This window comes from Balaenoptera ricei, chromosome 2 (assembly GCF_028023285.1).
Source record: "Balaenoptera ricei isolate mBalRic1 chromosome 2, mBalRic1.hap2, whole genome shotgun sequence".
Taxonomy (NCBI): Eukaryota; Metazoa; Chordata; class Mammalia; order Artiodactyla; family Balaenopteridae; genus Balaenoptera; species Balaenoptera ricei.
Window position 1 is genome coordinate 113,621,750 of NC_082640.1, and position 21,740 is coordinate 113,643,489.

Below are 21,740 nucleotides of genomic sequence, written 5' to 3' on the forward strand. Positions count from 1 at the left end.
TTAGGAAATCAAGAGATGAATTGGGGGTGGGGGGAGGGACACAAACATTCAGACCAGAGCACCTTGGCTGCTGCACATGCTAGTAGTTTGATCTTGAGCAAGTTATCTAACTTATCTGTGACTCAGTTTCCTCAATTATAAAATGAGGACAAAAATAACACCTACTTCCTGGAGGTGTGGTGAGGATTAAATGAGATGATATACGTGCAGTGCTGAGAAGAGTGCCAAACATATGGTGAGTACTCTATGAAAGTTAGATATTGGCATTTTGAAAACCAAATATCTGCCCATTTTCCAGTACTTCCACTATTTTTCACAATTTCTCAGAGTTCCAAGAACATCTCCACAGACCCATTTCTAAATGTACTTGGTCTACAGTGTGATTTATATGGGCTTGGACACTTAAAATCACTAAACGAATTAAAGCTTAAACTAATTATAGGTTCTCTTTCATTTCTTCCTATTTTCTTTTGGCTCAAATTCACTCTTTTTTTTGCCTGCGTTGGGTCTTTATTGCTGTGCACGGGCTTTCTCTAGTTGCGGCGAGCGGGAGCTATTCTTCGTTGCGGTGCACTGGCTTCTCATTGTGGTGGCTTCTCTTGTTGCAGAGCACAGACTCTAGGCTCGTGGGCTTCAGTAGTTGTGGCACGTGGGCTCAGTAGTTGTGGCTCGAGGGTTCTAGAGCGCAGGCTCAGTAGTTGTGGCACATGGGCTTAGTTGCTCCGCGGCATGTGGGATCTTCCCGGACCAGGGCTCGAACCCGTGTCCCCTGCATTGGGAGACGGATTCTTAACCACTGCGCCACCAGGGAAGCCCCCAGCCTAGATCTTGATTTTTTTTTTTTTTTTTCAAATCTTAGTTTATTCAGCATTCCAGACCATGGGCTCTCTTCCTCCTCCTCCTGCCCCTTACGACTCTTCCCATCTCACCACCACTTTTCCTGTTTTATTTCTAAATTCATTTCTAAACTCCCCACAAGCTACTCCCAAGTACTCCCCATGGCTGTCTGACTTTTTAAATTTATATATCTGACCTCTCTTCCCAACTATTCTGTAAGCTCCTTGAAGTTAAAGTGAAATCTTACAAGTTCCAGGCATCTGCTAAGTACCCAGCATAGAGAACACAGCCTGCACTCAACTAAAACTTCCGTGATCGCTTTCAGGACTTAAGTATTTTTAATTTCCCCAACCTCTTTGCCCTGCTTCCCTTTATTCAACATCCTCCTCCCACATTTAGGGTTCTATTTCACGCCTCATTAATCCCAAGGGCTATAGTAGGGAACATAGAGAGACCAAGGAACCAAGTTCCCTTGGCATGGGACCAAGATCCAAGTGGCAGAAGGACTTCTTATGGCCAAGTCTATGGCTTCAGGCCCTGCTGAGGTCTCAGTTTTGAACACATCAAAACTGATGTCTGGGCTTCCCTGGTGGCGCAGTGGTTGAGAATCTGCCTGCCAATGCAGGGGACACGGGTTCGAGCCCTGGTCTGGGAAGATCCCACATGCTGCGGAGTAACTAGGCCCGTGAGCCACAATTACTGAGCCTGCGCGTCTGGAGCCTGTGCTCCGCAACAAGAGAGGCCACGATAGTGAGAGGCCCGCGCACCGCGATGAAGAGTAGCCCCCACTTGCCACAACTAGAGAAAGCCCTCGCAAAGAAACGAAGACCCACCCAACACAGCCATAAATAAATAAATAAATACTTTAAAAAAAAAAAATTAAAAACTGATGTCCACAACAAATGTCATGAACAGAAAACTGTTTGTACCATTTGTAGAGAGGAGAGAGTAGTAAGATTCTGAATGTACACTCTGTCCAAAGCCAGATAGCCTAGGTTCAAACCCTTGTTTCAGCATTTACTAGATCCATGATCTTGGGCAATACTAAACCTCTCTGTACCAGAGTTTCCTTACCTGTAACGTGGGAGTAACAATAATAACTACCTCACAAGATTGTGGAGAGGATTAAAAGAGCAAATACTTGAAAAGTGCTTAGATCTGTGCCTGAAATGTGAAAAAAAGCTCAAAAACTGTTTTTTTTTTCAAAAACTATTTGCTATTGTTATTGTTTACTATTATTACCTATAAGCGCCACAAGAAATCTGCAACCCCAAGCCCACACAAATTAGAAATATCTCTTGTGACTCATAATAATAATTGCTAGCAGGTATGAAACACTCCCTAGATACCCAACTTGTAGTATCTCCCTAAATGTTGACAATAACCTTAAGAGGGAATTGTACATTATTAACCCCATTTTACAATTGAGAAGCACAGAGAGGTTAAACAATTTTCTCAACGTCACATAGCCAGCAAGAAGCGAAGGCACATTTATTCCTTTATTGAATTACTGTGTCTCAGCAGGAGAGAAGCCTTGTGGGTATAAAGGTAAACAGTCTAGGCCCCAGCCTACGGGAAGTTTCAGTTTCCACAGCAGGGGAGGGGCAGGGGCGGGAAAGAGTAAACAAATAGTTACAACACCGTGTGGTAATTGCTATAATAGAGGCTCACCAAAAAAAGTGCTACCGCATCCCAGACACTGGGACAAGAAAAGTACTGAGAGCTTAAGGATCCAAAGGAAAGACGTGATAGTTACGGAATAAGCAGTTGCCCTTTGACAGACGTGTCCTGTAACTAACGTTACACGGAAAGGACTAAACAAAGCAGAGCTAAAAGTGGAAGCTGAGCGCCTTCAAAGCCCAAGTGACAAGACACTGCACGACCGGAAAGGGGTTAAGACGGGCGGGTGGGCGGAGAGCGCGTTGATTGGCAGGGGTGGGGCCAGGCTCGTCACCCGCCCCCTCCTCCGCCCGGGCTCCTCCAACCCCTGGGCTGGCGGGGGTACAGTCTGGGCGAGGGACTGGGCGCTGTGCCGAGCCGCCTGTCCCCCTCCTCCGCTCCCCTGCCGCGTTCCGCGGGCTGGACGCGCTGGAGAAGTTGAGCAGCGCCCTGGCCGGCCCTGGGGGCTGACAGTCGGTAAAGTTTGGCCCGAAGAGGAAGTGGCCTCAAGCCCCAGCAGGTGGCGGCCAGGCCTGGACCGGGGCGCTCGCGGCCTGCGGGCCGGCTCTAGGCGAGGGCGCGCCCCAGCGCCGGTCTTCCAGCCGATTTCCGGGGCTTCGGGGGCCGGCCTCGAGAGAGAGCGCGGCGGCGGCCGGGGAAAACAACTCCGAAGTTGGCGAGAGGCACCGCCCCTGCGCTCGGGCCGCCTCCGCCCCCCACCCGCCCCCAGCCCTGGCCTCCAGAGCACCGGTCGAGGAGCCCGGGCCATGGAGGCCCCTCGGGGAGGCGGCACTGGGAGGCCAGGACGCCCGGAGCGGCGCCGCCTCCCCACTGGGTAGACCACCGAAGCTCCGGGACTCTTCCTGCACCTCCGGACGGCTCACGATGCTGCCGGCCATCCTTCTCCTCCTCCTGGGTAAGAAGCCGAAAACGAGACTACTCGCCCGGCAACCCGCTCCCAGGGCTGTCACCGGGCCCAGGGGCTCTAGCTCCCTTCCTCCTACGTGGCCCCTCACCTTACCCTGCCAGCCCGTGCCCGGCAGTGCCTGCCCCAATCCGCGGGAACTCTCTAGCCGCTCTCCTCAGCCCGCAGCCTCCCTCTGGCTTCCGTAGATCACCGTACGCACCCCATAGGCCGTGCTGCCGGACTTTCCTTCGAGGTCACACACCGCTGCCTTCCTCTGCTCCACCACCCTTTCCTGTAAACTACCCGGAAGCCGCAGATGGCTCCCTTTCCTACTTGAGTCGCTCAGGTGAAGAAAACTCCGAAGCGTGACTCTTGCCCTTTCTCGCTCTTCCTCTAGGAGGCGCTGTGGCCCACCCAGACAGGATCATTTTCCCAAATCCTGGTGAGTAGAGGATGCCCCTGGGGTCCCATGGGCTTGGTAATGAGGGAGGACCCAAGAGAAAGACTCTCTCTTCCTTGAATTCCTCTAGTACCTACCATAGTTTTAGAGTGGAGGTCATCCACCCTTTATTTTACAGATGGGGAAACTGAGACGCAGCCTAAGCCCTCAGCTGGTAGTTATGTATTTTTTTCCCCAAATATCCATCCTTGAACTGCCTAGCCAAAATGTAGTTTCCGCGAGGATAGAAACAGTATTTCCGGCTCCTCCTGGCCCAGTGGCTGGCACAAAGCAGACCTCATATTGTTTGTGGTGTTGATACTTAAGGTGGAACTATGATGAGTGTGGAGAGACAGGGGCCCGCTGAAGGCTATGCCTCTAGAGTGTGTGTCGCTGGGGCAGGGGAGTTTCTGTGCTCCTTCTTGAAAAACCCAGGCCCTTGGAGGAGGCGTGGCATGGTAAGAGGCTCTCAACCGATGCCCCTACCTTCCTCTCTCTCTCCAGCTTGTGAGGACCCCCCAGCAGTGCTCTTGGAAGTGCAGGGCACCTTACAGAGGCCCGTGGGCCGGGACAGCCGCAGCTCCCCTGCCAACTGTACCTGGCTCATCCTGGGCAGCAAGGAGCAGACGGTAACGCTCAGGTGAGAAGCAGAGCAAGACCTTATTCCTTTCCCCCACCCCTCCTCCTCTACCATGGAAAAGACTTCAGGGATCATTTCTCCGTGGAACTTCCATCCCTGTCAACAGGGGGAAGAGTAGAATTAGATTTGGCCTAGTCTGCCCTAAAAGCCTGGCTTGTTCCATGGTGAATTGGAACTGCCTGGAGTGGACATCTAGCTTGGGTCTTGTCATCTCTGAAGGACAACAGTCACTCTAGAAACAGTCTTTGCGCTCCGATATGACTGCTTTGAGGAGTCCTTCAATCCACTGCACATCCTTGCCTGGGATTCAAAGCTATTCCTTTTTTTTTTTTTTTTTTTTAATTAATTAATTAATTTATTTATTTATTTATTTATGGCTGTGTTGGGTCTTCGTTTCTGTGCGAGGGCTTTCTCTAGTTGGGGCAAGTGGGGGCCACTCTTCATCGTGGTGCGCGGGCCTCTCACTATCGCGGCCTCTCTTGTTGCGGAGCACAGGCTCCAGACGCGCAGGCTCAGTAGTTGTGGCTCACGGGCCTAGTTGCTCCGCGGCATGTGGGATCTTCCCAGACCAGGGCTCGAACCCGTGTCCCCTGCATTGGCAGGCAGATTCTCAACCACTGCGCCACCAGGGAAGCCCTCAAAGCTATTCCTTCATCAGCTTAGAACCTTCCTCAGCCTCCCCAGATCTTTCTCTTTTTTTTAATATTTATTTATTTTATTTTGGCTGCACTGGGTCTTAGTTGCGGCACGTGGGATCTTCGTTGGGGCATGAGAGATCTTTAGTTGCGGCACACAGGCTCTTAGTTGCGGCACGTGGGCTTCTTCGTTGCGGCATGCAGGATCTACTTCCCCGACCAGGGATTGAACCCACGCTCCCTGCATTGGGAGCACAGAGTCTTACTCACTGGACGACCAGTGAAGTCCCTCCCCAGATCTTTTAAACAGTCCAGGTCTCCCTGGGCTCCTCCAACCGTGGGCCGTGGGGTTGGGGCCCATGTTGAGTACCTGGCTATTTGTTTCCCACAGCTCACTTCCCATGAATTTACCCAGAAATGGGTAGGTGAAGGGAGAGGGCAATCTGGGGAGAGGTTGTTGGGGCAGAGGGATCAGAATGGCATGGTGATCTCAGGTCTCACCACTGGGCACTGGGAGGGGATGATGAGTTCTGGTTAATTAAGCTGTATGGTAATTGCCAGTTACTGCTAGCACCAAACTCGGGTGACAGTGCTGAAACAACAGGAAAGCAACGAATCAGTTCTAACTCAGTCCAGAACACAAGGCAGTTTTTCCAAAAGGCTCTAGGATGTACTCATGGTCTCATGGTGCCATAGGCCTCTGTTAGGGCTGTTGCCTTGATTACAAAGGAATTTGGCTAACTGCATTTTCATTTGGCTATTTGGATTGTGGATAAGCAGGTGTTCGTGCTTCTTGGAGTAGAACGGGCCTGACAGCACTGGGGGAGGAAGAAGCCAGCAGTGGTCAAGAATATCTTACGTCCTGCTCTCCTTCACCCCTGTAGGTTCCAAAAACTGCGTCTGGCCTGTGGCTCAGAGCGCTTAATCCTGCGCTCCCCCATCCAGCCACAGATCTCCCTGTGCGAGGCACCTGCCAGCCCTCTGCAGCTGCCTGGAGGCAACGTCACCATCACCTACAGCTATGCTGGGGCCAGAGCACCCATGGGCCAGGGCTTCCTGCTCTCCTACAGCCAAGGTGGGCTGGACAGGGCTGTCTGTAGTGCTACTAGAACAGGCAGTGGAAGCCTGAGGGAGGAGGGGAGGATCCTGCCAGCTCCAGTGCTTCACAGCCCCTCTCCATGGTGCCTCTGCAGATTGGCTGATGTGCCTGCAGGAAGAATTCCAGTGCCTGAACCACCGCTGTGTGCCCTTGGTCCAGCGCTGTGACGGGGTCGATGCCTGTGGCGATGGCTCTGACGAGGCAGGTTGCAGTTCAGACCCCTTCCCCAACCTGACCCCGGCCCCTGTCCCCACCCCACCCTGCAATCACACCTTGGAAGACTTCTATGGGGTCTTCTCCTCCCTCGGATACTCACACCTGGCCTCAGTCTCCCACCCCCAGTCCTGCCTCTGGCTGTTGGACCCCCATGATGGCCGGCGCCTGGCAGTGCGCTTCACGGCCCTGGACCTGGGCTATGGAGATGCAGTGCACGTGTATGATGGCGCCGGGCCCCCCGAGACCCTCCGGCTGCTGCGCAGCCTCACCCACTTCAGCAATGGCAAGGCTGTCACCGTGGAGACACTGTCCGGCCAGGCCACCGTGGACTACCACACAGTCGCTTGGAGCAGTGGTTGGGGCTTCAATGCCACCTACCACGTGCGGGGCTACTGCTTGCCTTGGGACCGACCCTGTGGCTTAGGCTCTGGCTTGGGGGCTAGCGAGGGCCTAGGCGAGCGCTGCTACAGCGAGGCGCAGCGCTGCGACGGCTCATGGGACTGCGCCGACGGCACGGACGAGGAGAACTGCCCCAGCTGTCCACCTGGACACTACCCCTGTGGGGCCGCTGGCACGCCCGGTGCCACAGCCTGCTACCTGCCTGCTGACCGCTGCAACTACCAGACCTTCTGTGCTGATGGAGCAGACGAGAGACGCTGTCGGCACTGCCAGCCTGGCAACTTCCGGTGCCGGGACGAGAAGTGCGTGTACGAGACGTGGGTGTGCGACGGGCAGCCAGACTGCGCTGACGGCAGCGACGAGTGGGACTGCTCCTATGCCCTGCCCCGCAAGGTCATTACCGCCGCGGTCATTGGCAGCCTCGTGTGCGGCTTGCTGCTGGTCATTGCCCTGGGCTGCACCTGCAAGCTCTATGCCATTCGTACCCAGGAGTACAGGTCAGTGGGAATGCAGCTGGCGGTAGAGGCGTGGGGACTGAGGGCGGGACAGGGCCTGTGCAGCCACAGAAGACCAGAGGGTGCCCACATTGGGGACAGGTTCTGGTGACCAGGTTCTGGGTTGGCTCCTAGGGTTGTCTAGCTTGGCAGACGTGCTCCTCTGAAGGGGGGACAGGTCTAGATCCTGAAAGCCATCTCAAGGAAGGAGGGGGATTGTCAGATGACTTTGGAAAGCCGTGGCCTAGCTCCGGGTGCCCCGGCCTGGGTGCGGAGGAAAGAGGCCTGTCCAGGCTGGGGTAGGCGGCTCTGGTGAGCAGCACCCGTGACCGAGCCGTCCTCGTCCCTTCCAGCATCTTTGCCCCCCTCTCCCGGACAGAGGCCGAGATTGTGCAACAGCAGGCGCCTCCCTCCTACGGGCAGCTCATTGCCCAGGGCGCCATCCCACCTGTAGAGGACTTCCCTACAGAGAACCCGAATGACGTAAGTCACCCTCCCCAGCCGGACCACCTCCCACTCCCAGCCCTTCCTTCTTTCAGGCTTCTGGCTGTCCCCACCCCCTCTGACTCTGGTGTTTTCATCCTCTCCTTGCAGAACTCCGTGCTGGGCAACCTGCGTTCTCTGCTACAGATCTTGCGCCAGGACATGACTCCAGGGGGCGCCTCAGGCACCCGCCGCCGCCAGCGGGGCCGCTCTATGCGCCGCCTGGTGCGCCGTCTCCGCCGCTGGGGCCTGCTTCCGCGAACCAGTCCCCCAGCCCGGACCTCTGAGACCAGATCCCAGGTCACACCTTCTGCTGCTCCCCCTGAGACCTTAGATGGCAGCACAGGTCCAGCCCGTGAGGGCGGGGCGGTGGGTGGGCAGGATGGGGAACAGGCACCCCCGCTGCCTGTAAAGGCTCCACTGCCACCTGCCAGCACGTCTCCAGCCTTCCCCACTGTCCCCGAGGCCCCAGGGCCACTGCCTGCGGCGCCCCTGGAGCCATCACTGCTGTCTGGAGTGGTACAGGCCCTGCGAGGCCGCCTCCTGCCCAGCCTGCGGCCGCCAGGACCAACCCGGGCCCCACCTGGACCCCACACAACAGTCCTGTCCCCAGAGGACGAGGACGATGTGCTGCTGGTGCCACTGGCTGAGCCCGGGGTCTGGGTGGTCGAAGCAGAAGATGAGCCACTGCTGGCCTGAGGTGACCTGGCTCCCCTGGGTGCTCTATTCACAGTGACAGTGACCCTTTAGAGGGCAGCTCAGCTTCCCATCCACCACTTCCCTCCCTGTCCCTCAGTGTGAGGGCACTTGATGGGACGCCCATGGATCCCATGCAGCTGCTATAAAGTTAGGTGTCCCTCAGGCAGGGAGAGGGCTCACACAGAGCCCCCCTCTCTGCGCATGGCCAGAGACCACAGTCCTCCACCACCCTCTCCCCACACCACCACCATTTGGGTAGCTGTTTTTAAAAAGTAAAGTTCTTAAAGGGTCATAGGCCTGGACACTCCATCCTTGCCAAACCCACCCAAAAGTGGCCTTAAGCACCAGAATGCCAATTGGCTGGAGACTTCCAGCCCCCAAGGGGAGGATTTGGGCAGGCCCTGGGGTTTTGCCAATGGTGATCCCTCCTACAAGGCCTGGCTCATAAAAAGAGCACAGCAAATGCTTTTGTTCCATAGCCAGGCCATTGTCCAGGAAGCCAAGGTTGAAAATAAAGGAATCAGAAATTTAAGATTTTTGTAAATGAGCTGTGAGCACGAGCCCCCGCCTCTCTGCCCATCTCAGCTTATGCTCCCCTCACCTTACTCCTCCCTATGAAGGCCTTTGCTCTGCCCTCCACCTCCTGGCCTTTTCCTATTTATCTTCCAACCACCCATCCTTGGTTTTTATACCACTCAGAGGGTAAGAAAATTCTAGGAACCCTAAGACTAACCCTCTCCACCTGCACTCACTGCCTGGGGCCCAGCTCTACAGTGACTGACACCAGCAGTGAGCACCAAGCCTCCTTAACCGCCAGGCCGGAAGTGGTGAGGCCGCTGGGCCCTGCAGCTGAGAAACTTCCCATTTATGGAGTACTCGCAGAGCATTAGTCACAGAAGCAGACTGTCCCTGGTGAAACACTCCTGCCCTCCATCCTCCACCCTACCAGGCATTTTCAGTCTGTCCTAGGCAAGACAGATGAACTCTCAGCCAGGATGCCTCAAAGCGGGCAAAGATGCGTCCAGAGAAAAATCATAATCGTTCAGGGTGTGAAGATGCGAGCATCACCTTGGCCAGATCCAAGAGGTCTTCCTGGAAGAGGGCCCAAACTAGATCCTAAAGAATGCTGTCAGTAGCTGGTATAGAATTGTGAATTTTAGGCGGGGTGAGAGTCCATACGATAAGCAAACTAAGGAGACAGTGAGGGCTAGGGCTGTAAGAGGGACCCTAGACTTCCTGAGAAAGGGGCTCAGGGGCACAAGCAATAGCCAGAGCCAAAGAGCTGGAGAGGGTAATGGAGGAGGGAATGATCTGTGAGAAATGTTGGGACCCAGCCTGTGGTAAGCAAGCTGACAGAGCTGTCCCAGAGTTTAAAAGGAAAATCAGCCGGGACAAAGGATTTAGAAAGAGCCTATGGGAGTGGGTGTGATGCCCACAGGAGCAGAGCTGAGGCATTCCCTAACAGAATCAGTCCCCGGAGAAGGGGCTCCCCCTCAGGCTCCCTTACCCTTCCTGCCTGGCCCGGCCTATCCCCACCTCCCTGGTGGAGGGGCCCTGTTGATTACACACTGCCAGCATCCTCACACCCAGCACTAATTGCATACCGTTCCCTCTCGCAGCGAGCAGGAGCCTAGGGAAGTGGCTGAGGGATGTGGTACAGTCCTGGGACACTGGCATCTTGGCTTGGGGAAGACTCAAGCACCTTTCACTCCACGTCCCCTCCAGAGATTGGGGAAGGGGCTCCAGAGATTCTCATCCTTGCTTGCTGTTCTCCCTCCGGGCCTGCCTTCCCCAGTGCAAACAATCACTGGGTCCCACCCGCGTCAGGCCCAGTGAAAACAGGCAGGGAATGTTGATTTCCCCTCCCATGCCTCTCCATCACCTGGCCTCCGCCTCTCCCTGCTCCTCTCCTTCTCCATAGCCACCTCAAAACCTTCAGCCTGATATCCTCATCCTTGTCCTGCTCCAGACCTTTTACCTCCTAGGGGTATTTGAAACTTGAAAATGGACAAAGATTTAAGGTAGAAGAATGTTCCTCGTGGTGGAATGCTTCAGAATGCTGGAGGGAGGACTTGAAGGTAGAGTTCACTAGGAAGCCCTGTGCGTGTAGATTTATGGGCCTGAAAGAAGATTCCTCTAGGTGCTGGGTGTGTAATCTAGGAGGTGCAAGCAGTAACACCATTTTTGTCAGCCACAGTGAAGCCCCAGGTGGCGGGGAGAGGGGACTGACATTGTACAGGCAGAATGGGGAAACTAAGATAGAGGGTCTTACCCAGGCAAGGGTGGGGCAGTAGGGGGCTGTCACCCAAGTTATTTTCACCACGGCCCAAGGAAAAAGAAGTGAGGCGACTTCAGATCCTATCAGGATAGACACCACTGTCCAAGGTGCCCAGTATCGGGGGTGTGGGACTCATGCAAAGGCCCTTGGTGGGGAGGAGGGAGGTGATCTCAGTTATGAGATGGGGATCAGGCTGAAAATCTGAGATAAATCTGAGCAGATACCAGAATTTGGTCCTTAAGGAGCAGAATCTGGGCCTGAACCAAGCTCCAGGCCACGCTGGGAGGGGAAAGGGACCCCCAGCCACACAGCCTGAGACTGTGGGAGCACCAAATTGTTGGGCAACCTGCTGAGTGCCAAACCCTTTATCACACGTAGCTAACCCTCACAACGAGGCTGTGCCGTGGGCATCACAGCCCCAAGTCACAGGCTCATGAGCAGCTTCCGAGGAATTAAGACTGCTCCAGTCTCTACTGAGAGGCAGACTTAAATCTGGATCAGCTCGGTTCCAAATCTCAGTCTGTCCCACTATTACACAGGACCTCCAGTTCCTGAGGGAACCTTGACCTGCGCTGGGCAAGTGCCCCTGCGCTGGGCAAGTGCACAGCCTCTTACCAGTGGGACAAGAGAGATGGTGGTTCAAGATGAAACCCAGCATGCGTCTGTGGCCTAAGGCTGGATTGAGGGCAGGCGGAAGTCATGGTCAAGAATCCTCGCTGGGGTCTCCAGCCCCTGACACTCTTATCTAGTATCATAGAAATGAATTCTACCACCTAAATGAGTTTTCCAGAAACATAAAGCTCACCCCTTTACAATTTAAAACTTTTTAAAAACTCATTCTGGAAGGAAATCACTCTAAAACATTACACTCGTCTTCAGCCCATCTGCACTATAATATAAATCCTTCTGGATAGCTGAGGATCATTCATAGACACCAAAAACCTCTGCAGCAATGTATTCAGAAGCTGTAACAGCGTCAGAAAAGCTATTTGCCTTAATGCCAGATGACCTTGGACCACTTTTTAAATGCTTATGACTGCTTTAAAAGTTTTCTGTGGGGACTTCCCTGGTGGCGCAGTGGTTAAGAATCCGCTTGCCAACGCAGGGGACACAGGTTCGAGCCCTGGTGCGGGAAGATCCCACATGCCGTAGAGCAACTAAGCCCGTGTGCCACCACTAGTGAGCCTGAGCTCCAGAGTCCGCGAGCCACAACTACTGAGCCCACAGGGCAGAACTACTGAAGCCCGCACACCTAGAGCCCGTGATCCGCAACAAGAGAAGCCACCGCAATGAGAAGCCCGCACACTGCAACGAAGAGTAGCCCCCACTCGCCGCAACTAGAGAAAGCCCACGCGCAGCAACGAAGACCCAACACAGCCAAAAATAAATAAATAAATAAATTTAAAAAATTTTTAAAATAAAAGTTTTCTGTGATACTGCTTCCCTTGCTACCAAGCGATCAGGGGTCACTAGCTGCTATAAATGTGCTTCTAATCTTTGAGCACAGGAACACACATGGACACATTAAAATTGTGAATAAAGTAAGAACGAGTAGGCTGTGATTGAGGACTGTAGGGTCTGTCCAGTGAGTGAAGCACATGAAGACTGTAGCTGCTTAAGAGTTCTTTCTGCTCCCTCTAGACCCCACAATGTTACCCTGCAGTTGACCTCCACATAAGTGAAGCGTCACTGCACTAGTAACCCCGAGATCACTATTTGCTTCTTCAACTGGAAAAGTCCACTGAAGATCACAATATAGATTGTCCCCAATAATAGGAGACAGTTGGAATATTTAAGACAAGGAAGGCAGCATAGCATAGAGACAAAAAACAGTCTTTGGCATTGGAAAGATCTGGGTGGGAATCCTGGTGTCCCCATTTTCCAGCTGCATGATTGATTTGGGGGACAGGCCACTCACCCACCACTCTGAGCCTCAGGGTCATGAGGATGAAAGGAGAGAATGCAGGAAGGTGCTTAGCACAGCATCTGGCAAAAATGGGGTGAGAAGGGGCCAGGAAATCGGAATGTGCGTTTGGGTCCTTGGGGGCATCAGGAAGTCAAGAGTGGGAGCCTGAAGGGAAAGGGACCGGGCAGAAAAGGAGCAGTAAAGGAGCCCCGCTATCCTGGCTTCCCCCCCAAGAGGTAGGTGTCATTGTGTGTCTGCCCTGTGTAGCCCAGAAGGCCTGGGGCTGCCCCAGAGAGCACTGAGAGGGGGGCTGGCTCCCGCACTGGGGATTGGGAACTTCTTCTAGAGGGCTGTCTCTCCCCTTTTTCCTGCTCTGATTAACACGAGGTTGGTGGGCCGGGCAGGGAGGGAGAGATGGGGAAGGAGTCCCCACAATGGTTTGTACCCCCCTGAACCTAGTAAAAATATGAAGCTGCCAAACAAAGCAGCCATGTCTCCTTCCTCAAAGCCCCCATCTGCCTAGCGGCCAGGCTGGGAAGTGGGTACTGCTGTGGGCCTTAGCCCAGAAGGGGTAATATGGGGAAGAGGGGGTGGCAGAGAAGCTTGGTGGCGGGGTGGCTGTCCTCCTGTCCCTGCGTCTTTTTTGGTTTCTTCCTTTAGCCCCTCCATTTAGCTACTGAGCACCCACTCCGGGCTGAACGCTGGGCTAAGGGGCTGGGATACGGAGACAAATGACACATAGTCCTGGCTCCTGGAGAAAGACCACCCAGGCCCTGGGTCCTTGCCTCCTCCCATCCTCAGCTCCCTTGCCCCCTGACCCCTCACCCCACTTCTCTGAACCCGTCTCTTCTGCCCCTCTGACTTTGTTCTGTTCATGTCTTAACCAGACTCCGCAGTGTGTGTGCTCCCAGAGGGAAGCGATGCAAAGGGGGTGGGGGGTGGGGTGGGCAGAAAGGAGGGAATCCCGCTGACATCATGGCTCATTAGCATATGTGACCTCATCAGGAGGTGGGACTGTTTCCCCAGGTGTCTAGGGGGAGGGCATGGGGGGTGGTATTTAAAGGGAAGAGCTGACAGTGCTGCTGAGTGAGGGAGCGGGTGCTGCGAGCCGCCAGGCTGCACACGCACACGCACACCGATGCACACAGACCTCGACACCGACATGGACACGGACACAGAAACCACAGCACTCTGCCCCGCCGGCAGCCACCAGGCCTCCCCGCCAGGGACGCCCACACCAGGTGAGGGCTGAGCTGGCAGGTGCTGGCTGCAACCATGGGGGTGGGAGCTGAAGCTTTGGTGGGGAGGTCAGAACTAGGGGTTGAAGGAGCTCGAACCCAAACAGCAAGAGGGGAAGACCAACTCAGGAAGTGGGGAAGCCTCCTGCCCACACCAGGACTGGGGCTCAGCTGAGGTGGGGGGCTAGGGGGCAGAGGTGGGCTGCCTAAATGTCCCCTAACCCATCACCGGGGGCGACCCTGGGGAAACTGGTACTTAGCCCCTAGGTCTGCCTCATTCCCAAGAGGTTGGGACGGGCAGGAGGGAAGGGGGAAAGACAAGGGGCAGCCCACAAGCCTGGGAATCACGGGCAGGGGGCTACCCTGGGGAACTGTTTTGAGGGTTTCTCTGGCTCCTGGAGGCCCTGGCTGCCAGCCAAGTATTGATCCTGGGCTATTTCCAGCCTCTCTCTATCCCCCTTTGTTATGTCTGTGGTTCCTCCTCCAGTTACCCTGACCCGTGCATTGTCACTCTCCCTGCTACTGCTCTCTCGCTATTTCTCCTCCTCCCTCCCTCTCTCTCCCTCCCTCAGCCTCACGATGAACACAATATTCTGTCGGACTCACAGGGACAGCCAGGGGTGCAGAAGGATTCTCACACACAGACATGCATTGGGGGATGCTTACCTACAGGGCCATGGGAAGAGGCAGCCCCCTTAACACACCCATGGAGACCCAACACACACATCTCAGTGAGCAAGTCCCTTCCCTGGGAACAGGCTCCCCACAAAGTTTTTGACTCTATCAGTACCCAATCCCAGAACCTGGGCAGCAGCTTCAGTTTATCCTCTGGGTGGGGATCATCAGTGCAGGAAGCAGGAGGGGGCAGGGCCTCCCGGTGGAAGGAGGGGCAGCCCTCGGCCAGAGGCCTAGTCTGGGGGTGTGCCTGTGTGTCAGTGTGAAGTGTGAGTGGGTGTGCAAGCCTGCACACAGGTGCCTCCCCTGCATGGGGCATGTTTTGAACGGGCTGTGGCTGAAACCACACTGGGCAAGCCTTCAGGTCAGCCCCTGGGAGCCCCACCAGTTCAGGCTTCTGGTGGAGTTCAGTGGAAGAGGTCAGACCAAAGATTCTCAGCTCCTTCTGGGTCACGGTCATCGACTGGGCCTCTGAGGCTGGAGCAGCCAGGACTGAGTCCTCTGCAGGTGTCTAGGCCTACCCCACTCATAGCTTCCTTCTCTTTGCCCCCCCCAGAAGCAGATGCTACACTGCTGAAGAAGCCAGAGAAACTGTTGGCAGGGTTGGACCGGGGCGGGCCACCCCCTGCCCCGGGGGCCCCCAGACGAAGAGGCAGTATGCCTGTCCCCTACAAGCACCAGCTGCGGCGGGCCCAGGCTGTAGATGAACTTGACTGGCCACCTCAAACCTCATCCTCTGGCTCCTCTGACTCCCTGGGTTCAGGAGAGGCAGCCCCCACCCAAAAGGATGGCATCTTCAAGGTCATGCTGGTGGGGGAGAGCGGCGTGGGCAAGAGCACCCTAGCAGGCACTTTCGGTGGTCTCCAGGGAGACAGTGCTCACGAGCCGGAGAACCCAGGTATTTGGGGGAGCCCTGCAAGGATTGAGGGTGCCTCTGGAGCCCTAGTCAGGGATGGAAGAGCTCAAGGCATGAACAGTCCTGGAGGCCAGAACCTAAGAGAAACTGTTTCAATGCTTTCTGTGGCAACCTCCCTGGAGGGGGTCCCTGGTGCTGGGATCTAAGGCATCCCTGGTTACCAGGTCTTACAGGTGTTGGGGAGCCTCCTAATGGGCTCTATTCCCTGTCCCTATTTCCCAACAGAGGACACCTATGAGAGACGCATCATGGTGGATAAGGAGGAAGTGACTCTAGTTGTTTATGACATCTGGGAACAGGTGAGAACTAAGATGTGGCTGCAAGCAGGTGATGAAACCTGGGAGAGCTGAGGAGGGGCCAAGTATGGCTGAAGGCTGAAGGCTGGTGGGACTACAGCCCCTGGTTTTAACATGTAGTGGAACCTGACCTTTCATATATATTGTCTCAGAGAGCAAAGGCTCACACCTATGCACATACCATGGCATTGAGAGCTGCTGTCTGGTTTCCAGGATCTTCTGACCCAGAGGAAAGTTAGGATCTGGATTTGACAAACCCTGCAACTGCAAGCCAGGCTGAACACCCTGAAACTGACCCCCTCTGTACATTTTTCAGCCTAGAAGATCCTGATCTGAGAGGACAGAAGCTCAGGGCTCTGTAATGTCAGGGAAGGGGGAAAAAAGTGAGGACTTGTGAATATTTGGACATAAATGATTACTATGCAGAAACGAGAGGCCAGATTACACACACTTGAATAGCATTCATTTTTTAAGAGCTTAAGCATAAGAAAGTAGGATGGGCTACCCTAGTCTAGGATCCTATGTCCCCCATTCGCCCATGTGGGGCTCACATTACAAACTTCTCCCTCCTCCACAAACACACTCTGAGTATGGAGATTCTGCCATTAACTAGCTCTGTGTCCTAAGCAGGTGGCTTCTCCCTCACATCCTGGCTCCTCATCCTTGAGGTGTAGGTGCTGGGCAGGTTCTCCCATGCCTCCAGCCCTGACGTTCCACGACTCTCTGCCCATCTGCAGGGGGATGCAGGGGGGTGGCTGCAGGACCACTGCCTTCAGACGGGGGATGCCTTTCTCATCGTCTTCTCAGTCACCGACCGACAAAGCTTCTCCAAAGTTCCAGAGACCCTACTACGGCTCAGGGCTGGGAGGCCCCACCATGACCTGCCTGTCATCCTCGTTGGAAACAAGAGTGACCTGGCCCGCTCCCGGGAGGTCTCACTGGAGGGTGAGTACCCTGAACCTCATTCATGTTTGCAATCTCAGGGAACCCTCTCCCTTCCAGGACACCTCTTCTCCATAAGGCCCTTTTACCCTCCTGGGTGCACAAAACTGCAGTTAGCCCCAGGCTAAGGGCAGACTCTCAATGCCCACGCCTTGGGCCCCGAGACTCCCTTCTCTTCCCCCTCACCTATTCTCAAGGCCCCTTTCTCCCTCCCCCTCCACACCACCACCGCCCTCCACTTAATCCCTGCTTGTTCTATCAGTTGCAAGAGATCCATTTGCCCCAATCCCTTTCCACTGCACGCCCTGGACCCCCCAGACCCAGCCTCGCCCGGCCCCGGGCCCAGCGCAACCCCATGGGCGGGCGGGCGCCTGAACACGTCCCTTCCTGCAGAGGGTCGCCATCTGGCAGGGACACTGAGCTGCAAGCACATCGAGACGTCGGCCGCGCTGCACCACAACACGCGGGAGCTCTTCGAGGGAGCGGTGCGCCAGATCCGGCTGCGGCGGGGCCCGAACCGCGCTGGGGGCCCGCAGCCCGAGTGGGGCAGGCCCGAGGGCCCCGCGCCGCCCACGCGCCGCGAGAGCCTCACCAAGAAGGCCAAGCGCTTCCTTGCCAACCTGGTGCCGCGCAACACCAAGTTCTTCAAGCAGCGCTCCAGGTCGTGTCACGACCTCTCCGTGCTCTGAGCCGCGGTCGCTATGGTCACCGTGGTCGCCATGGTCACCGCGGTCGCCATGGTCACCGCGCCCTCCGCTCGCCCCCTCGCCCCGCCCCGCCCCCCTCCGGCTTCCTCTGTGAAGACAGTCTAGGAAACCAGAAACTCCCGGGACGCCCCGGTGTGACTTTGGGAGCTGGGCCCCCCGCCCCCAGACCCCGGCGGGCGTCGCCCCACCCGCTCCGCGCGCCCCCCGGTTACCTCCCGGCCTCGGGGCTCCTGGAAGGCGAGGACGCTGACCCGCGGGGGTCGCGCAGCGACTGTTGGGCGGGGCGGCTTCCGGCGGGCGGGGAGGGAAGTAGTTCTGCAAGGTATTTTGTTTTTTTATTAATTCACGCTTGACCACCTCTCCCGTAAAGAGATGCTAAAAGCAAGAACTGGAAAAGTGCTTTGTAAACTCCTTTACAGTTTTCCACCTTTGTACTCAGCGCGAATATGCCTCAACTTTAAGAGATTCTTAAAGGTAAAGACACGGAGCCGCTTCTTTGAGACTTTCCTAAAGCGTCCTGGCTCTGATCTGCTGCACTTGTCCACTTTGCCTTTAAGAAGTTCTTAAAGGCAAGGGCCTGGAAGCGCTGTTCTTCTGAATTGATTGTGATTTACCGTTACACCAGGGCACTTCCCCTTTAAGGTTATTAAGGGGAAGGTGTGCAGAGACTTTTGCCTGAAGAGCTGTGCGGTGGCAACCCGCCTTTAGCCAGGTCCCAGGAGGCACCAGCAAGGGGGCCACCCTTCCCTTTTCAATAAAGAATTTTTCTACTGCACTTGCTCACTTTGACTCTCTGTTCTCAAAGCCCCCCCCCCCCCCCACGGAAGGGATGGGTGGATTTAGGTTCCTTGCTCCTCTGAGCCTGAGTTTTCTTGTCTGTAACGGTTCTAGGGAGACTCCGGAACTGACTTAGTCCTGGAGTAGTCATAACAAGGGGCAAAAGGCCCCTAAAGTTTACGGAGTCCAGCTTGTCCCTTTGCCAATGAAAAAACAGGCCTGGAGAGGAGCAGGGACCCGTTAGAATTAATTTGGTAACTCAGTGACCAAGTCCCCATCACCTTACCCCTTATCCGGCAAGGAGCAGGCTGGAGGCTACATTTTGTACCCAGAACTACACTCAGCTGTGACCTGGGCTGATTCAAGGTGGGGCCCACATCCAACAGGGAGGCCCATCAGCTGGGGCGTGATAGGGTTGGCCTGCACCTCCCCAGCTGTCACCTGCAAGGTCCCTGTGAGAGCTGAAGCTGTCACTGCCTCCCCTGGGGACGCCCACGCCTGCTGCTGCCTGAGCTGAGTGTGAACAAAGAGAGCAGAGGCAGCAGTTCCCCTCACCCCTAGACATACAATACAGCTACCCGAGCACCTGAGGGCCAGGCCTCCACTCCACCCCACCCAGGTTCCCAGAACTCGATGGAAAGAGGGATGAGATGTCTCCTGAGTCCTTGCAGCTGGGGAGGAGCCAAGGGGGACCAGCCCAGCACAGGTGGTGAGATGATGATATGAATAATGACACTATCCTTAGGACTTAATTTACTTTGTCTCAATTCTTTAATGACTATATGAGGTGTCACTACCTCTTCTACTGTGGAAGAAACAGAAAGTAACTTGCCTGAGGTCAATAAGCAATAGAGCTGGGATTGGACTCTCGTCTGCTTGATACTTAATGGTGATTGTATCCAGCCTTGCATCTGAGGTTCCCCTTCAGTGAGGATGATGGGAAGAGGGAGAGGGACAGTAGAAAGAATGCAGGGGACACTATGGGCAGAGCCATGGGCAGTGGCTGTGGTAAAAGGGCCAGAGAAATTACATGGCTATAGTGGCGTAAGCCAGCTCTAAACTCTGGGGACCAGGAACAGCGGCAGTGCAAATTGTAAACTGCAGGAAAACACACTGGGCCCATTAAGGGACCAGATGGTCCTACAGTTGCGTTGAAACCTCAGGGACATGAAGAGGAGGGCTAAGAGATGAGCACCGAAAAGAAGTTTGGGAGCCCTATTGCAAAGGACCTTAAATGCCAGGCAAAGGAGTTTGTGCCCAACTCTGTAGGCAGTGAGAGTCACTGAAGGGTTTTGAGTGTGTAAGTGACATGATGGGGCTGGTCCTTTGGGAAGAGGAGGCAAGGAGATGGACTGGAGCAGCAGAGGCAAGGCCTGAAGAGATGAGTTTAGGGGACAATCACAGTAATACACATGGAAGGTAATGAAGGACCACGCTGAGGGAGATGGCAGTGGGAAAGGAGAGGCAGCATGGAACTTAAGAGTCAGAATCTGTGGGACTTGACAACTGAGTGGCTGGGTATAAAGACAGGGAGAAGTTGCAGGTGATGGGAGGATGGTGAGGAACTGGGAGTTAGGGGGCAGGGGAGGTAGCCGGTAAATGGCTCCATTTTGGAGACTCTTGAGTTTGAGATGCTCAGAAATACATCCCTGGACAGCTGAGTCTGAAATTCAAAACAAGTTAGGGCAAGAGACACAGATAGGAGAATAATTGCCATACCAATGGTAGTAAAGCCAGAGGAAAGGATGAGATGCAGGGCAGTCACACAGGGCCCCATGCTTAGTTTAATGCTCTGCTGTCGCTTGAACAAGGCTCCTTGAAGAAGGAACCCTGCATTTTCATTTTGCAGCAGGGACCCACTAAGGGAGAGACTAAGAGGATGCAGTACAGGTTGGGATCCTTAGCCTCAAACCACACATGGGCTTTAGGGGTCTGTGATTCTTGTGAAATGGTACAATCTGATGCGTTTGTGCAGTCACGCATTTGTCTGAGAATAGGTTCACGAATTTCATCAGATTTCCAAAGGGGTCTGTGACCCAACAAATCACGAGCCGAGATGGTACTGACTGCTGCTGAGAAGGGGAACTTGGTGGGTGGACAACAGGTGTAGGAGGTTTACTTTTCATTGTATGCCTTTTTTCTACCTTTTGGGTTTTTAACTATGGCTAAATAAACTAAATAATTTTTTTAAAATAAATTATTTATTTTTGGCTGTATTGGGTCTTTGTTGCTGCACGCGGGCTTTCTCTAGTTGCAGAGAGCAAGGTCTACTCTTTGTTGCGGTGGGCGGGCTTCTCATTGTGGTGGCTTCTCTTGCTGCAAAGCACGGGCTCTAGGTATGCGGGCTTCAGTAGTTCTGGCACGAGGGCTCAGTAGTTGTGGCTCGCAGCCTCAGTAGTTATGGCGCACGGGCTTAGTTGCTCCGCGGCATGTGGGATCTTCCCGGACCAGGGCTCGAACCTGTGTCTCCTGCACTGGCAGGCGGATTGTTAACTGCTGCGCCACCAGGGAAGTCCCTAAACTAAATAATTTAAAACAAAACAAAGCTTTGGTGTTCCAGAGAAAGAAGAGGGACCAAAGAGAGAGTCCTGGGGACAGGCAGATGAAGAAGGTGGGATGCAGCTGCCAAACAAGTGGTGGAGGAACTAGGGTTGAGCAGGTAATGGCTACTGCCCAGGGAGAAGGGTTTTCTAGAGGAAGAGTACCACCACTGGTCAAATGTGGCAGGAGGGGAGGATGAGGAACCAGAAGGCCCAGTGCCTTTCATGGGGCAGAAGTCTAAAGATGATGACGGCAGGACCTCCCCCATGAGGGGAGCCACACACGCCACAAGCTTCCCTCCCCCCAACTCAGCCAGTTCCATCAGCCCGACCCATCTGTGTGTTCCCTCCAGACGCCTACAGGAAAGAGCTCAGAACAGACAGAAGCTGAAGCCCCGCTCCTGCTAGACTTGGGAGAGGTGGGGTCTTCTCTGAGAGCCTGGCCACTCTTCTCCCTCCCTCTGATCAAGGCAAAGTAAGCCCAGGCTGCTGATCTGGACTGGCATGAGACCAGCAAGGGGGCCCGATGCTGAGCTGCCTGTGCCAGGTAAGATCCTCTCTGCCCTCACGCGCCCTTTTTTTTAAAAATTAATTAATTTATTATTTATTTTTGGCTGCGTTGGGTCTTTGTTACTGCGCGCGGCTTTCTCTAGTTGCAAAGAGCAGGGGCTACTCTTTGTTGCGGTGCACAGGCTTCTCATTGCGGTGGCCTCTCCTGTTGCGGAGCACGGGCTCTAGGCGCGCGGGCTCCAGTAGTTGTGGCTCACAGGCTTAGGTGCTCGGCAGCATGTGGGATCTTCCCGGACCAGGGCTCGAACCCGGGTCCCCTGCATAGGCAGGCGGATTCTTAACCACTGTGCCACCAGGGAAGCCCCGTGCTCCTCTTAACCAGTCCAATTTTGACTTGGGGTCTGTGCTCCCTTATCAGCCCAGTCCCTGCCCAACCTCTACTAACCCC

The 21,740-nt window shown here is 54.9% G+C and overlaps 2 protein-coding genes across 2 annotated transcripts; both read left to right on the forward strand.

Annotated features, from left to right (window-relative positions):
• The first annotated feature begins 2,803 nt into the window (after positions 1-2,803).
• LRP10 (LDL receptor related protein 10) lies at positions 2,804-9,039 on the forward strand. Its single transcript, XM_059913838.1, has 7 exons — positions 2,804-3,412; positions 3,801-3,845; positions 4,347-4,482; positions 6,002-6,192; positions 6,311-7,328; positions 7,679-7,808; positions 7,920-9,039. Exons 1-7 carry the CDS (start codon positions 3,382-3,384, stop codon positions 8,505-8,507), a joined length of 2,139 nt encoding a protein of 712 aa, XP_059769821.1. The 5' UTR covers positions 2,804-3,381; the 3' UTR covers positions 8,508-9,039.
• Positions 9,040-13,829: 4,790 nt separating this feature from the next.
• Positions 13,830-17,522, forward strand: REM2 (RRAD and GEM like GTPase 2). Its single transcript, XM_059913839.1, has 5 exons — positions 13,830-13,932; positions 15,161-15,502; positions 15,746-15,819; positions 16,554-16,761; positions 17,152-17,522. The coding sequence occupies exons 1-5, from the start codon at positions 13,830-13,832 to the stop codon at positions 17,445-17,447; spliced, it is 1,023 nt and encodes a 340-aa protein (XP_059769822.1). The 3' UTR covers positions 17,448-17,522.
• The last annotated feature ends 4,218 nt before the right edge of the window (positions 17,523-21,740 follow it).